Source organism: Elephantulus edwardii, unplaced genomic scaffold (genome assembly GCF_000299155.1).
Source record: "Elephantulus edwardii isolate Elephantulus edwardi_28Jun2011 unplaced genomic scaffold, EleEdw1.0 scaffold00017, whole genome shotgun sequence".
NCBI lineage: Eukaryota > Metazoa > Chordata > Mammalia > Macroscelidea > Macroscelididae > Elephantulus > Elephantulus edwardii.
The window spans coordinates 14623592-14635091 of NW_006399767.1; the positions used below are offsets into that span (position 1 = coordinate 14623592).

Below are 11500 nucleotides of genomic sequence, written 5' to 3' on the forward strand. Positions count from 1 at the left end.
ACCTTTTGGCTAGCAATCCAACACTTAACCTATAACGTCACAACGGCTCCTCCAGCTACATAGTCTCATAGCTGCCAAGCCTACACCAACATAGAGCTGATCCTCCAGCAGGTTTCTGAGGCTGTAAATCACATGCGAGGAGCCTGCCATCTATCTCCCTCCGATTCGCTGGTGGATACAAACCACCAGAGAGGCTTGACTTTTGGGTTTGCAACACAACTCTCACTGAACTTGGCTACCAGAACTTCTCCTACCTTCATATTAGAGACTTTTTTACAAATTTCTTCCCAAAGGACTAACCTTTCCTGACAACACGTCCAAAGTGTGTGACAGGAAGACACCAAGGTGCAGAAAGGCTGAGGGTCAGCAAAAGAGACCATCACGTGAAGTGACTCAGTGACTGCAACAATGGGCTTGGGCACAGCTGAGAGATGATGATGGTTGCACAGGCTAGGGCAAGGCTCCAAGCCGTTGCTCACTGAGTTGCTCTGCTGTCTAGTATGACTCATACGGACCCTATGAACAAGAGACCTGAACCCTGTTGCATCCTGTGCCATCCTCACTATCTCTGACACACCTGAGCCCGTTGCTGCAGTCACCTTCCAATGCATCTCGTCGAGGGTCTCTCTCTCTTTTGCTGACCTTTCCAAGCAGGATGTCTTTCTCCAAGGAACAGCCTCTCCTAATGAAATCTCCAAAGTATGTGAGAGGAAGTTTTGTCTTCTCTGCCTTCAAGCAGCTCTCTGGCTGAGTTGTAGTCAATTCGACAGCACCTAACCACACCTCTTCTCTTCTATTATTGCTTTCATCTTCACTGGAACCTTCTTCTGGCCTTAAAACATACACAAGGCCTTATTGTAAAAAAGCAAAACCACTTTCTAGGCAATGTAGGCTCCCTATGAGAATATGCCTCCTGCAAAACACCTCCTTAGCCAAAAGAGAAAAAGAGACACAGTGGCAACACCTGCTGCAGAGCCCCAGCTGCTATTTCATGGGATGGTGAAAAATCACCGTGGTCTCCAGCCACACACAGGCAGTAGTTCCATGTGCTGGCACCACTGTCCCCTGCCAGGCCCAAGGAGGGAAAGCAAGGCTCCCTGAAGGCAGCTCCCTCAGATGAGGCAGCACCAAGGCATCTGAACAAAGACAGTGGGATCTGTCCTGATAAACAGATTGTGCATTTAAAACAAGAGACCTCACCATCTTTCTCCTATTCTCATTCCAGCTACTCCCTTTCCCCCTTCACTGTCAAACTTCAGAGTTACCTGTGTTGTCATTAGCTCCATTATTTATATTCCCACACTCTATTTCCTACGTCTGTGGGCTCCTGTGCATGGCTTTTCTCTACCACAGCTCTCCATAAAGTCACCTGCACAGCTGAAGGACATGGGCTGTGTTCCCCTTACTTCTTCTTATCAATCCCTACTCGTCCTTCCAACCTCAGGGCAACCCCCTCGGAAGGCTTCACTGACCTTCCTAACAATGTCAATCCCTCCACCAAGGGCACTTGCTGTACCTCATTCTGATTTAAGAGTTATCACTGTTGCAATTTTACATGCTGTGTGATAATGTGCCTAGATAAAGCCTCCTCCAGGAGGACTGGACTATCCTTCCACGATTCCTCCTGGCAGCCTTGGGGTCTCCCTGGCTGAGTGCTGGGAACTCAGTTATGAAGTTAGTGCTTCATAAACAGATATGAGAAATAAATATGTTCCAGGCTCTATGACAGGCACTGTTGTTGTTATTGTTGGTAAGTGCTGTCAAGTCAACTGCGACTCATAGCGACCCTACGCACAATAACTCCAAACCCTGCTCTATTCCTGCCAATCTCAACGTTTCTGACACAACAACCTCTATTACTTCAGTTACTGTGTCAGTCCATCTCATCCTGGTTCTTCCTCTCCTGCACTGTCCTTCCACCCTTTCAAACATGATGTCCTTCTCCAAGAACTGGTAACACCTGGCAACATGCCCAAAGTATGTCAGACGAAGCTTCAAAATTCTTGCCTCCAAGGAACAGCTTGGTTTCACTCTTTGTAGGACAGACCTGTTTCTTCTCTTGGCAGACCATAATATGTTCAGTACTCTTCTCCAGCACCACAATTCAAAAGCATTAATTCTTCTGTCATCTTTGGTAATTGTTCAGTTTATGTGTAACAAGCAATTGTGAAGACCATGGCCTTAATCAGGCACACCTTAGTCTCCAAAATGACACCACTGCTCTTTAGCACTTTAGCGAGGTCCCTGGCAGCAGATTTTCCTAATGGAACTCATCTTTTGACTCCTGATTGCTGGTGCCAGGAATGTTGACTGTCAAACCACTGTTGTTATGTTTCGTCGAGTTGCATGCAACTCCTAGAGACCCCATGTACAATAGCCCTGAAACCTGCTCTACCCTATGCCAACTTTACTGTCTCCAACACACCTACTCTCATTGCTCCAGTTAATCAATCCATCTCATCGATGGTCTTCCTCTGTCCCTCTATCCTTCCAAGCATGACATCCCTCTCCAAGGACTGGTCCCTCCTTGTAACATGTCCAAAGTATGTCAGACAAAGCTTCAGAATCCTTGCCTCCAAGGAGCAGCCTGGTTTCAACCTCTCCAAGACGAACCTGTTTGCTATCCTGGCAGTCTATAGTATAATCAACACTCTTCTCCAGCACCACAGCTCAAAAGCATCAATTCTCTATCATTCCTAGTCATTGTCCAGCTCTCTGACACATAGCAAGCAATTGCACCAGAACCATTAGAAGCCTGAAAATAGTTTCAGAAGGTACAGACTGTTGACGGGCAGAGAAAGAGGCCAAACCAAGGATAAATATGTCCCTGTATTACTTACTTCTCTAATGTGGAGCCTTTTCTAGAACTGGGCATGCCTCCACAGCTATCATCTTTTACTAGCTCTGTGTTTCCAAAGTCAATGACTGAGGAAGAAAATCTTTCAAGTATTTGCTACTTGATATATGTTGTTAGCTGCTACAGAATCGGCTTCTGCCTCTTGACAATCCCATGTGCAAAGAAGCAAAATGCTGTGCCTTATCCCCATGACTGGCTGCAGACTGGACCCTTGGGATCTAGGCTGTCACTGGCTTGTTTTCAGAAGTACATCGCCACGTCTTCCTGTCTAGCAGGCCTGAGTCTGGAAGCTCTGCTGAAAGCTGTTCAGCATCACAGCCAACACACAGACTCCACGGACATATGGCAAGGGGATGCTCATGAGGTGCACTCACCTGGAATCAAACCCAGTTCTACAGCCAGGAACGTGAGAATTGTTATACTCAACATATCCTTCTCTTTCTTAGTGCCATCAAGTCAGAACTAGCTCGTAGCAGACCCCCCTCCCCCGCCACTGGGTTTTCAGAGGCTGTAAATTACATGGGAAGGAATTTCACATCTTTCTTCCATGGAGCAGCTGGTGGATTTGAACCACCTGCCTTTGGATTGGCAGCACACCTCCTTACCCATTAGGCCTCAAGAGCTCTCTCCTAACTATATAGAGCTCTTTGATCATGTTTTCCATCTAGTGTACAATGTTTGCTGAGAGCTGAATAAGACTCACTTCCTTCCTTTTGGCATTGAGCCTCTGAAAGCAGGACCTGAATCTATTTGCCTTGGTGTGACTGACACTTCCACTTACAGAGTCCCCGATAAGCGTCACAGAACAGCAAAGGACCGACTATTTCTCAACCACTCAATCACTTTTATTTTGCTTAAATGTTTCCGCTACTCACTCACATGTTTCCTATTGCACATTGCTACACAAACATGACGGGGAGCTCTGGAGGCCTAGTGGTAAGAAGTTGAACTGCAACTCCAAATGCATGCAGTTCAAATTGACCAGCTGCTTGCAGAAGGATGGGCAATCTCCTCTTATGTGATTTACTGCCTCTGGAAATGCGCTGGAGGGTCAGCTTTGGGTCACTTCTGACTTGATGGCATACAAAAACAACAACAACAAAACATGATATTATGGGGAGGCACAAGGAGGAAAATGTGCAACATCAAATGAATGAAAAATCCAACTTTTCTGTAAACTTTTGTTAAAATCACACACATAAAAACAAATAAAACCATAATATTTTCAAAATCTGTAAAAAAGCTCTAAGCCAAAACATATGATATTCACTATGACATTAAAAGGTCAAATAAATGTTGTTGTTATGTACTATCAAGTTGGAATTGACCCACAGCTGACTTTCCAGTGGGTTTTCAGAGGCAGGTAATCACACGGGAGAAGACTGCCCATTCTTCTCCCCCAGAGAAGCTGGTGGCCTCGAACCACATGCCTTTGGGATTGCAGCACAGCTTCTTGCCACTCGACCACCAGAGAACATACTTAAAATCTAACAAATATACTATAGGACATGGCCAAAAAAATCCTGACTGTAGGAAATGCAAAAAAACCCCAAACCCCACTGCTATCAAGTCATAGGAACCTTACAGCACAGAGCAGAAATGTGCAAGTGGGTTTTCCAGGCGGTAAATCTTGACAGCAGTAGACCACCACATTTCTTTCCTGAGAAGCAGCTAGTTAAGCAGCCGAGCACTTAACCACTGCATAATTAGGGCTCTTTGTAGAAACTGCTGTAACAAACCATACAGTTTCTTCGATAACACAACTGAAAGAGAGAAGGGACTTCATAGACTAAAAACCAGTTGTTGCTGTTGATTGCCTTCCAGTCAAGCACAACTCATAGCGACCCTATGAACAAAAGGCCTGAAGCCCCTCTACAACTATCAACATTTATCAAAGTTCATAGACTTTCTGGAGGCATTTTATTTAGGAAGTGGTTGCCACTCTTGCTTCCAAATCTGTCATAGTATGTTACTGTTTTTATATGCCACTGAGTCACTTGCGATGTATAGTGAACCTACGTACAGTAACTAGTTACTGTAAAGTTTAGTACAGGGAGAAAAGTTTAGTGTAGGGAGAAAAAAAAATTCAAAATCATAAAAATCTGAAGCTTAAATAGTTTTTGTGTTATCGTTGTTGTGTACCAATGAGTCAGAAGTAACCCATGGGTGACCCTCTAGTGAGTTTTCAAAGGCAGCAAATTGCATGGGGTGAAGACTGCCCATTTTTCTCCCACAGAGAAGCTGGTAAATTCAAACTGCCTATCTTTCTTTCTGTTAGCTGTGCAATTTATCACTAACCCACTAGAGTTCCCCAAATAAGCATATAAATCCTTTAAAAATGTTTAAAAGAGTTGAATAGAAAAAAAAAAGAATTGAATAGGTATTATTCATTTTTCCCCTTCATATTTTCTACTAGTCAGTTTAACTCGTATTATACTCTACAATGCTTTTGTGTATTTAAGGAACATATTAATTAGATATGCAACTTATTTGGATCCATGTTAAAGTAAAATAACTTTTAAAATTGTAGGATAATAGAAATAATGTAAATTTCAAATAGTAAAATCCATAGCCATAGTGTCAATGTAGATTCACGGTGACCCTGCCTGAGAGAGCAGGATCTCTCTGGCATTAAGAATCCATCAGTAGCTCCACGTGAGAAAGACTGGCCGTCTCCTCATGTGCGATTTACAGCCTCTGAAACCCAAAGAAGACTCAGCTATGAGTCAGTTCAGATTTGGTGGTAATGAGTTTGAGTCTAATATAAATACCATATAATACTATTTATAGGAAGGAAGATGTGGTATCATGATTAGAAGAAGACACAATGACAACTAGCATGAAGCAGATAACACAACTTTGCAGAAACTGAAGAGGACTTGAGGAACTTGTTGCTGAAGATCAAGACTACAGACTTCAATACCGATTACATCTCTTTTTTTTTTTTTTTTTCATGGCTTGCACATACTTTTTATTTGTTGAATAAATGGGTATTTTTCACTATGTACATAAACACACAGAAGCGAGCATAGACATGAGTAGTATCTGGATTCGGAGGCTCCCGGCCACAGGCTGGCCGCGAGGCTTCAGGGAACTGAATCCAAGCTCTGCTTCCTCAACTGTAAAACCAGGGTCTTGAGACCTGCGTGGGCCCCACACAGGTTTATTGCAAGGTTCAAATTCAGAAACCTAAGAAAGTGCTGGGAGACCAACTCAGGGCAACACAAATATAAATAGAACGAGGAACAACGAGGTGAACTTCAAGTGGAGGAATACGTCATCACGCCCTCGAGTTACACCGGGGTCCGCATGGGGTAACCAAGAGGTGACAGGAGAGCAGAGGAGAGCAGGATCAAATACACCCCAGCCCTCGGGGCAGGAACCCCCACAACAGCCTGTGGCCAGTTCCCGAGATTTGAGAACTCTCTTCTGGAAGCATGAGCGCCACATGTCCCGTGTTTATTTACACAAATTACATCTCAACATCAAGAAAACGAAAATCCTCATTATTGGACCAATATGCAACATCATGATACATGGCGAAAAGATTGATGTTGTCAACGATTCATGTTACTTGGATTCAGAATCAACACCCATGGTAGTGAAAGTCAAGTAATCAAAAGACATGTTGAATTGGGAAAATCTGCTATCAAGGCCCTCTTCAATGCACTAAAGAACAATGATGCCAGTTCAAAAACTAGGTAAGGTGTGCCCAAGCCATGGTCTCTTCACTGACATCTTATTCATCTGAAAGCTGGACAATGAATAAGGATAACAGAAGAATAACTGACACCTTTGAATTCTGGTGTTGACAAAGAGTACCGGATATCCCAAAGAGTGCCAAAGGCATAAACAAGTCTGTCTCGGAGAATGTTTAAGTAGGTTGCTCCTTACAGGCAAAGATGGTAAAACTTCAACTTACGTATTTGTCATGCTGTCAGGAGAGACCCCTCGGAAAAAGACATCATGGTGGGAAAGGTGGAGGGTCAGAGAAAGAAAAGAAGACCCTTGGCAAGATGGATCTACACAGTGACTTTAACAATGGACTTGAACATATCTGAGGTCATGAGAATGGGACAGGATAGGGCAAAGTTCAGCTGTGTTGTTCACAAGGTCATCACGAGTGGTTGCCGACTTAATGACACCTAACACATAATACCTTACAGCTTTTTAATTAGTGTAGTAATGATACTGTGGTTGTTTTAAAAGGAAATCCTATCTTTTAGATAGGTGCTGAAACAATTCTAGATTGTTAAAAATGAGATCATAGGATATTTAAGCATCTGCCTTAAGATCATCAGATGGGGTGGGGCATGACTATAGTTTTAGAAGACAGGGTTGTAAGCTATTAATTGTTGGAGCCAAGTGATGGCTATACATGCATTTTCCTAACACTTGTATTTAATGTATGTTTGAAAATCTTAAGAAGTTTCTAAAAGTAGCATACAGGACCATAAAGCATCTAAAGTAGAAGAGTGGTGGTATTTTTTTTAAAAGTCCCTAACATCTTAAGATTTAACATTTCCCAGATGTCTGAAAGAGCGGTACTGGCATCAAGCTGTCTTTGAAAGTAGGATGCAGACCTCATGCCTGCTTGTCAGTGGCTACACTGCATCTGCCTCTCTCCTTCTATCAGAACAAGCCCATACCTCTAATGAGGGGGGATCGATATAAAAGATAAAGTCTGGATTGACAGCCATCAAATGTCAGGAGAGTGCCAGTGCAGCACAGCAATGCCAGAGCTATCATAGCCTTCTCACTGCTGTGGAACTAAGAACTGTAGCTTTTAAAAATCTTATCTTGACTACCTATCTCAGGCAGCAGTACTGGCTGGGTATGTAAAGACTGAGCAGGCCAAGGCTTCATGATGACCACATCACTGACCTCTGTCAGTTCCCAAAACCTCTGTTTTCAAAACTGGTCCAATTCACTGGCTCATGCAGATAACCTGTCACTTTTGATCCTTTCACATCATCTTTCTCTAAAACATCTGACTCGGCCAATTTAAAATACTCAGAAATTTCCCAAGCCAATTAAACTCTATGCCAAAGCTTGCCATTTAACAGAAATCAAGTTCTTGGAAAGTTTAATGACACTGGATTCCACTTCTGATAGATCCACTATGGCTAATATACACACATGCACCTGCTTGCAGCTGTAACCTCCAGGTCCAATAAATAGACTTTTTAAATTTCCGTGTGGCAGGTTCAACTGCTGAACAATTTAAGGGATCCAGTGAGTTCTTTTCCCAGCAAAGTCGTCTCAAAACCTTCTTTGGTTAAATCAACACTTCGAAGAGATAAAGCAACTGTCTGACTTGAGCAAGACAACTATTTACCAGCCTCAGAATCCTTCCTTTGTGAAATAAAGCTACTTTGAGAAAAACAAAAAGTCTCACCTAAGATACTAAACTCGTGAAGGGCAAATTTCTACAAGCATACTTTTCCAGCATCCTTCTTTATTTACACTAGATGCGCGTAAAGACATTCCTCTCCATCCCACTTCTGAGCTTATTTGCTACGCAGATGACCTGGAACCCGGAATTTTTTGTTTCGGTTTTGATTTTTCGAATGGAAAGGCAAAGAGGGCGGACGTGGAAAAAAAAATCAGTCTTAATCCACATTTAACTCAGAATCTCCCATTTCCTCCAATCTTTTCCCTGCATCAAAATGCAGATTATATAGGTGAAATTTCAAGAGTTTCTAAGCAGCTAACCACTCCAATTAAAAGCGATGGAGGCTGGGAACGGGGGAGGAGATAAGGGTGACACTGGAAGGCCAGGCCGGGCCCAAGAGCTCCGCCGGGAAGCAAGCGCACGAGGCGGCCGCGCCCGGGCAGCCTGCGGCGTCTGGGGTTCTTGCCCGGCCGCCGCCCTGGGTTTCTGCCAGGGACTGCGCCGTCAGGGCAGCCCACTCGCTGCTCCGGAGCGTCCAGAATTTAGGCTGAGCTCATCCACTTCCGGTGACAAATCCCTCCCACCACCTCTAGAAATAATGTAACATTTCCCCGGCTCGGCTTTTCCTAAAGACCGCCTGCCCGACGGAGAGCCGGCGAGCCCGGCTTGAGGGTCTCCCTTCTGCGCGGCTGGCGGCGCCCAGCTGCGAAGGGAGTGGCCGGGAGGGGGAGAGGGCGTGGGAGGAAGAGGAAAGGGGTGTGGAGTCGCACCCTTCCCCGGCACCCCCCCTCCGACTGCAGCAATTGGCCAAAAATACACTAATGGGTTTTTAGACTACCCCCCAGAACCCCCCGAACCAGGTTGCCGTGAGGCGCTCAAGTCTCTCCTGCTGCGGTGCCTGCCCCTCGTATTCTCCCGCCCTAGAATCAGTCTGCGGGAACCCAGGAGCCCCCGGGCCGCAGTAGACAAGAGTGTGGGGGGCACAAGGAGAAGGTTACAGGGCGGCAGGAATGGGTTGGGGGAAGGGGTGGTGGAAGGGAAAAGAAGAAACCAACAGCATGCAAGCAGCTATCTCCCTAGCCAGCTGTTCCAGCTGCCGTTTCCTCCGTCGCGAGCCGGGCGGTGCAATATTCCCCCCCCTCCATCTTTCTCACCACTACCTGGCCCACCACCCAGAAGACACACACATTTCCCCCCCCCCCCAGTAGCGGATCTCGGGCCTGTAAGGTGGTAGTAGGGAGGAGCTGGGGGGGAGGGGGAGGCCTGCGAGTTTCTAACCTTGTTCTTATAAACAAACCCACATGTGCAGCTGCCGCTGCTGCAACTCACCCCACAATCCCGGATATAAGTCCTGCCCCTTTAAGAGGAAAAAAAAAGCTTCCCCCGCCTGCCAACCACCCCACCCATCCACCAGGACCTTTGTCTCCCCACCCCCCCCTTGACAGGCGGCCCCACCCCCCCTGTCCCAGCCCCCTCCGACGCGAAGAAACCAATGGGCGAAGAAGATAAGGCCGGCATTTTACGTCAGCTTGGCCAGCCAATCACAGACCATATTGGTGGGAGGCCTCGCGGAGGGCGCGCCCGGGGAAGGAAGGCTGGAGAAACGAAGCTTGAAATAAAGATGGAGACTGGTAGTTGCTCTGCCGCTCGTGTGGGGAACGGGGATGTGGGGTCCCAACGGGACGTGAGCCTCGTGCCTGAGCGGCTTCATAGACGTGAACAAGAGCGGCAGCTGGAGGTGGGAAGGCGAAAGCAAATACGGCAGGACCAGGAGGTGGAGGAGGAGAAGAGCGAGTTTTTCGCCGTTGCCTTCGCCCGGGATCGGGCGGCCGTAGAAGAGCTTTTGGAGAGCGGGCAGTCACCCGAGCGGCTGGAGGAGGCAGCCACCCGACTCCAGGGGCTGCAGAAACTCCTCAACGACTCCGTTTTGTTCCTGAACTCCTACCACCTGCGGCAGGGACAAGAGGCGCTGGCGCGGCTGCAGGCGGCCCTAGCCGAGCGGCGCCAGGAGCTGCAGCCCAGGAAGCGCTTCGCTTTCAAGTCCCGGAGGAAAGATGCCTCGGCCGCCGCCAAAGTAGACGTTGCTGCTGCTGACGCCCCGGTGGCTGAAGGTATTCTGGCCTCTCCTCCGCCCGTGAAGGAGGAGGAGGGAGGTTTCGGCTTCTCCAACCTGGAGTCTCAGGTCTTGGAGAAGCGAGCTGAGGAGCTGCACCAGCGCGACGTCCTTTTGACAGAGCTGAGCGACTGCACGATCCGATTGTACGGGAATCCCAACACCCTGCGGCTGACTAAAGCCCGCCGCTGCACGGTGCTCTGCGGGCCGGTGTCCACCTCTGTCTTCCTGGATGACTGCAGTGACTGCGTGCTGGTCGTGGCCTGCCAACAGCTCCGCATCCACACTACGAAAAACACCCGCATTTTCCTGCAGGTGACCTGCAAGGCCATCTTGGAGGACTGCAGCGGGGTCCAATTCGCCCCTTACAACTGGACCTACCCGGGCATCGACAGGGACTTCGAAGGCTCTGGTTTAGATAGGAATAAAAATAACTGGAACGACGTTGACGATTTCAACTGGCTGGCCCGGGGTGTGGCCTCCCCGAACTGGAGTATTCTTCCTGAAGCCGAGCGAACGATCCAGTGGGACTAATGATTTGTCGCTCCGTTCTTTCGCCTGCCAAATGCCCTCCAGCTAATGGACCCCCAAGTTTATTTATCGTTGTGAGCTTTGTTTAGTGTCTTAAGGCTTAAAGTTGTCACAGGCTCCCGTTTGTGATTTCCATTAAATTTAAACTAGCTCTACTCCTTTAACGCAGTTTTATTTTGGGCAGGTCTGGTTATGTGCAGTAAATCGCACAGGAAGAGATTGGGAGCAACTGCTGGGAACTTTAATTTGACTAATAGTTTGAAGTGAAGAGGGGGAAAAGGAATTCGACATGTCTTGGTCTTTAATGAATGGTAGTAGTTAAATCCTGTTGTTAGGTAGTTTCTAGTCAGAACCAACTCGGCTGACCCAGCAGGTTTTTAAGGGGCAAGAAATCACAGGGGAGGAGATAGCTCGTCTTCTCTGGCAGAGCCTCCGGTGGCTTGGAAGCACTTGCTTTTGGATTGGGAACGCAGCTCGAACCAGTAGGCTGCCAGACTTCCCTATTTAAAGCCCAGGATAGTGCGTTATAATGCAGGCCTTCAGTGAATGCTAGTAAAAGAATTCAGAAGGGACTCATTGCCTGTCATTTCTGAGGAAAATGTGG

At 46.9% G+C, this 11500-nt stretch overlaps 1 protein-coding gene across 1 annotated transcript; it reads left to right on the forward strand.

The window, feature by feature from the left end:
- Positions 1-9873: 9873 nt before the first annotated feature.
- On the forward strand, positions 9874-10899 carry TBCC (tubulin folding cofactor C). The gene has a single exon (XM_006881983.1). It carries the CDS (start codon positions 9874-9876, stop codon positions 10897-10899), a length of 1026 nt encoding a protein of 341 aa, XP_006882045.1.
- Positions 10900-11500: the final 601 nt, after the last annotated feature.

Excerpts from the sequence above, each read along its gene's own strand:
- TBCC (XM_006881983.1), top strand. The coding sequence starts at position 9,874 with ATGGAGACTGGTAGTTGCTCTGCCGCTCGTGTGGGGAACGGGGATGTG.